Source organism: Lasioglossum baleicum, unplaced genomic scaffold (genome assembly GCF_051020765.1).
Source record: "Lasioglossum baleicum unplaced genomic scaffold, iyLasBale1 scaffold1542, whole genome shotgun sequence".
In the NCBI taxonomy this organism is placed as follows: Eukaryota; Metazoa; Arthropoda; class Insecta; order Hymenoptera; family Halictidae; genus Lasioglossum; species Lasioglossum baleicum.
In genome coordinates, this window is record NW_027470601.1 from 19,052 (window position 1) to 24,950 (window position 5,899).

Here is a 5,899-nt window from a genome sequence, read left to right on the forward strand (position 1 = left end):
GGAATGTAGATATTCTGCGATAAATAAAAAATTTATCAAGTTTAATTTGCTTAAAAGCTTTTTCATCGGTGAGACGAAGATAAAATTCCGCGTTAGCTATTTACACACACTTTAGATGGCAAGTTGCTTTACATTCAGTTTACTTTAACGCGCGGTAACGAGTGGGAACGCAATTTTTGTAGAAAAAAAACGTTTCGCTTCTTCCTTAAAAAACAAAAGAAAAGCTAAATACTCGTGCGAGAAACTACGTAGAATTAATTTAAAGAAGAATTCCGTCTCTTTGATTCGACTTTTCGCGATGTTCCGTGGACTAACCGAATTGAAATGGAAAGTAACGAAAAGCCGTAAGACGCGGACACATTTTGAGAATTACGTATCGTTAATAGGACCTTCCGCTTTCGTCGCGAGTTTCATGGGACTTTTGTCCTTCAAAGTCAAGTCGTCGAAATTCGTGTTTTGGAAATCACATTTCATTTACGCCACGATCATAATAGTTCTTTTCACGATCGGTATGATTTATGCGGCATACGAACTAAAGACTACTTACAAATTTAGAGATACGGTAAACATGTGGCAAAATTATATCATCATATTTCTGGGTACTGTGGTTTACCTGACGGCTTACGCGAACAATCGAGCAATGTTAAAAGCGATTCAACGTGTCTCGGAAGCTTCGTACGTTGTACCGCCAAAAATTTGTTATAGACTGGTAAAAATAGCCTTTATGAAAGATTTCTCACTTATAGCGCCGGTATTTGGTTATATTCCTGTACTTTTCAAGTATTATAACAAATTCCCCTTTCTCTTAATTTTCTACACGTTCATCGGGTTCTTTGCGTTGATTAATTTGTACACGAACAACGTGTTGCTGTTGAGCGCCTGTTTCAAGCAGATAAACGAATCCCTGGAAAAAGTGAGGGAAATTCTGATCAACGACGAGCCTCATCTCCTCCGGAGAGTATTCCACGGCGCAGAAGAATCCTATGTTGCTCGCGATCCTGAGGAGCCAGAAGAAGCAACACTTGGAGATGAGTAAAACTGTTCAGCAACTGAACCATGCGTTCGGTAGCCAGATCGAAATATCGCTATTCATATTGCTCCTTGACGTCGTGTTCGACATGTATTCTTATCTGATCGCGTACAACGACGAAGGCATGATTAAAATGTTTGGCTATGATATCATCTTTGCAGTCCTGAACACGATTTACATGTTTCTGATCGTTTATATCGTCGATATTACTAGATGTGAAATGGAGAAAGTTGGCTCCAACATTCACAGAATTCTGATACACACTTGGGACGAAAAGATGACGATAGAGGTAAGGAGAAACGATATACGACACGATATATCTGCGATAACGTCGATGTATGTGATTATAGCTGGAGATGTTCTCGTTGCAAGTATTACAGGAAGGCAACACGTTCACACTGAAGGGGATTATATTAGACTTTACCTATTTGTCTCAAGTAAGTCTTACGCTTTAAGACCTCGATCGAGCAAGATCAATCCCTTTCATCGGCTTTTCTTTGCAGATCGTGTGCGGTATCACCACTTTTTTCCTAATACTGCTACAATTTTTAATCAGCGCGCCTTGTTGAAGGACAGTTTGGATCAATCGTGCTGACGTCTCGGTTATTAACGAGCGCATTCAAGAAATAATCGCGTCGATCTGAAACTAGCCCATAAAGAATGTAGCCGTTTTGCTATAAATACAGAGATTACTACGTTTAATTTTCTTAAAAGCATTTCCATCGAATGGCGAAGAAACAATTCCGCGTTATCTATTTACACGTGTACCTTTCATTATCGAGCTGTATTTTTCTGCACACCGACGGCCGAATATCATTACTCAAAGTGCTTTGCGGTAGAGAAGTTGTTTCCTCGTGAAAAATACTAACAGTGAATCTAGGACACGTTCGTGCTCCTTAACGTCGAATTCTTTTCGTTTCGGACCTCTCAAGAGAACAATGAGAATCGGGATATACGATAAACTATTTCCATAAAAGACTTCAATTCGCTGATGCGTCCTTGTTTCTTCATCAGCACGATGCTTGGATATTTCCCTTACAAGAGGGCCCCTCCTACATACGCGTTTTCACCAATCCGTTTCGCTTTGACCACGTTTCTCATGTTCATTTACGTACTTCTGCTACTTCTTACAGTCTACCAGATCAATTTCATGGGCATTATAACCTACAGTGTACCGAAACGATTCACGAGAACATGTATATATTTCTGGACGGTAGCGTTGTCTTGGTGATGTATGCTTTAACCGGCTCGCGATTATCGATAATTCAGAGCATGTCGCAGATATCCTCGATACTATCCACAAAGGAATTGGTCGGTCTAGCAAAAACGATTCACGAAAGGATATCGCTTATTTCCTGATTCTTTTGATCCATATACCGAATTGTTTCAAGATGAACATTTTCCTCACCCTGAAGAACTTCACCAGCCTGTACATAACGGAGGTGAACTTCGTGATGGACATGTTCTATTTTAACTGCGTGTACATCTTGAGAGCTTGCTTCAAGAAACTGACCAGCGTATTCGAGAATTGAAGGAGACACAGTTCAACGAGGATCTGTTGCCGAGGACGTTCATTCCACGTGAGCAGAACAACGCTCTGCTGCTGATGAAGATAAAGGACTTGGAGGAGAAGCACATGGAGATCAGCGACGTGGTGCAATCGGTGAACAACGTCTTTATGATACGCATCATAACCTTGGCCCTGATGACGTTCATCGAGGTGTCGTTCGATATATACTTTAAAATAATAAACGCATACGGCTCTGAGATTCGCAACAAGAAGTTCTGGTACGTGCAAGATCTCGGGCCGGCGTCTTTTTCCCTTCTTCAAGTTCTGCATGATAATCTGGACGTGCGAGAAAGCGGTGATGGAAGCGAACAAAATTAAGATGACGCTCTACGAAGTTTTCAGCGACACCACCGATCCGATGATAAAACACGAGGTAATTACCACGGATCAATTGGTGTCACTAGGCTTGATTAGGATTGGAATCGTCGAAAGATGATTGTAAAAGCTTTCACACGCTTCCTTGACGGTATACTCGTTACGTTGATCGTAAATTGCAGGTACAGCTTTTCTCTCTGCAAATACTGCACAGGAACAACGTATTCACTTCGAAAGCATTCGACATGAACGCCTCGTTCCTGATGAAGGTAAGAGACTTGGCCTCGCGAGATGAACTTTTACAACGCGTATTCATTGTACTTATCTTTGCAGATCATCGGAGGTATCGCGATGTACATCCTGATCCTGTTTCAATTTGTGCTCACCTACATTTCCTGCAATAGTTAACCGAGAGCCAAGATCTTCGAAGCGACGTGATTTTCCGGGGCGCATGTGTTCCTTATCGATTCTGCGACAGTCTTCTGAGAGCCAGCATACCGTGTCCATGCGCAGGCACCTGTAATAGTCTTAGGCGTGTTCACTTGGTTATTTATAAATGGTAACTCGTGTGTACAAGTGTGATCAATATACGAGGAGATTTAATATATAACGAGCTTGATCGTTACGATATCTCGAGACAATCCGACGATTCTTTCACTTATTAATCCTAACGAGACGTTCTGCCTCTAATTACTCCGCTTCGTGCGTCGACGTTGAAATATCGATGTCTAAGGCTACATTTATCGAAGATACGATTCGACGAATTTTTCAGGATATTTCACGGTTTTTTTAAATTCGTCGATCGTTATAATTTGAACACAAACAGCGTGTTCGTTGTATTGTTACGCGAGATCGCGAGATTTTTAACGCGAAACGCGATCTCGACGAGTCTTAAGAATGGAAACGCGGCGCGTAATCACCGCAGAGGCGATAAAAGCGTTCCGAGCATATTAAAGTATCAGAGATACCAGCTGCTTAGCGATAAATACTCTCTCGATTTAAATGTTTCTAAATTTATCTTCGACGATGCGCCGCCGACAACGGGCCATTTCGACGACGATATCGGCGCCGTTTGCTGGACAAACAGGACCGCGAACACTGGCCTCGTTTGTCGTTACAACGCACTTTTTCGACAGCTAAGTCGCCTGTTATCGCTAAAATAGCAAGACATTCGCGATAGAGGATCACACGACTGGTGGAAACTACGACAACGGCTCTTCCGTTTGGCTCGAACAGAGCGTGACTATTTATTCGTCGTGTATTCCAACACGTAGCAGCGTGTGCGAGTATGCGGAAAATATCTTGTTTTCGTGAACGAATCTGCCCGCTTCGAGTTTAATCGTGTGTTAGCAGAGCAACGCGTAGGTGATCTCTCAAAGGAGAAATGCCATTTTCATTCGTTACACCGGGTGGAGTCGAGTCAATCTATTCTACTCAAGGTTAATGTCGCGACCGGAGATAATGCGTGGATGTAAGTAGGAGTTACTTTCAATTCGATACTACCGCCTATTCGTGATGTCAGTTCGTCATAATTACGGTACAGAAACTTCTTCTTACGTCATTACGCGTGTATTAAAAGGCACGTTTTATTTTTGAATCAAAGCTTTCATCGGAATTCTATTGAAACAGAATTCTCTATTTTCCTCATCCTTCGAGAGACGAGAAATATTTAATATCTCCAGCCTTGAGAGTATATTAGCATAATTCCAACACTGTCTTGGAACTTGATATTCAAGATCGCTTTTCTTTTACATTTAAGGTCGGCTCCAAGGATAAACGAAGCTGACACTTGCTCGAAACTGTTCGAGTTACGCTCGAACGTAATTGAATCAATGAGGATAAAGTCGTAGCAAGGCCCAGCGTTTTTTCGGTATATCCTTTCTTATAAATCGATATTTTATGCTCGCGTATAATAGCGAACGAGGCGATGGAAAAAACGAAAAGAAAATTTATCCCGTTTATTTTTCAGTCGAAGCAACGCTGGCTACCCTTTCACCGAGCACGGTATAAGCTGCGCAAATAACCCGCGATGACTCTTCAAGTTTACCATTTCATTGCACGTCGCGTTGAAAACAAGCGACAAGAACAAAAGAGCAAAGAAAAGCCATCCTCTCCGACTCACCGGCGACTTTCTTCCTTCGCGGCGAGAGATAATACGAGCCAGCTAAACACTTTCACCCATCGGCAATAATAACCGCTCCAAGTTTGCCGATATGTTCTAGCAAACTCGCGGTCCAATCTTTTTTCCCCAACCCGTTACCGAAAGAAATTGGCGAAAGAAAAGAGGAACGTTTACAGGCTGCTTTCAGCCTTATAACACCATATTCCTACATTAAATTTTGGGGTTTAACCGATTCTCTCTAGGATTTTTACCATAACACAAGACGTAAATGCGAAACGCTGTTGAACCCATTACCGGAAAAAATAATGGTAAAAGAAAAGAGGAGCGATTACAGACTGCTTTTAACCTTTTAACACCACACCCCGACGCTAAATTTTGAGGTTTACTGATTCTCTCTAGGATTTGTACCATAAACACGTGAACGCGAAACACCGTTGAACTCATTACCGGAAAAAATAATGGTACAAGAAAACAGGAGCAATTGCAGGCTACTTTCAGCCTTTTAGCACCACATCCCTACGTTAAATTTTGGGGATTTATTAAATCTCTCTAGGATTTGTAGCATAAACAGGCTAGTGCGAAACGCGGTTTGCGGAGGCGCGGAAGACACGTTGACACGACGGTGGTGGTACCGCGGGTGAAAGGTCAGGGAACGGGGCCGATATCGACGGAGGGTCGCGCGACCCCGAGGAATTGAACCCCCGTTAAGCCAATCAGCGGTTTAAACGGTGGAGCTCTGTTCTTTTGTCTAATTCTGGCGGTAAACAGGCAGCCGATTTGTCGTGTAGGCGATCATGCGACTGCGCGAGTCATCGCGCGCTCCGAGGCGCCGTTAGTTATGACCGATACGCAGTTGTTCAGT

At 42.6% G+C, this 5,899-nt stretch overlaps 1 protein-coding gene across 1 annotated transcript; it reads left to right on the plus strand.

The window, feature by feature from the left end:
* Positions 1–2,048: 2,048 nt before the first annotated feature.
* Positions 2,049–3,323, plus strand: LOC143220769 (uncharacterized). The gene is given in 7 exon segments (XM_076446361.1): positions 2,049–2,208; positions 2,211–2,363; positions 2,366–2,536; positions 2,539–2,852; positions 2,854–2,973; positions 3,098–3,184; positions 3,249–3,323. Coding segments are annotated over 7 exon segments (1,080 nt in total).
* The last annotated feature ends 2,576 nt before the right edge of the window (positions 3,324–5,899 follow it).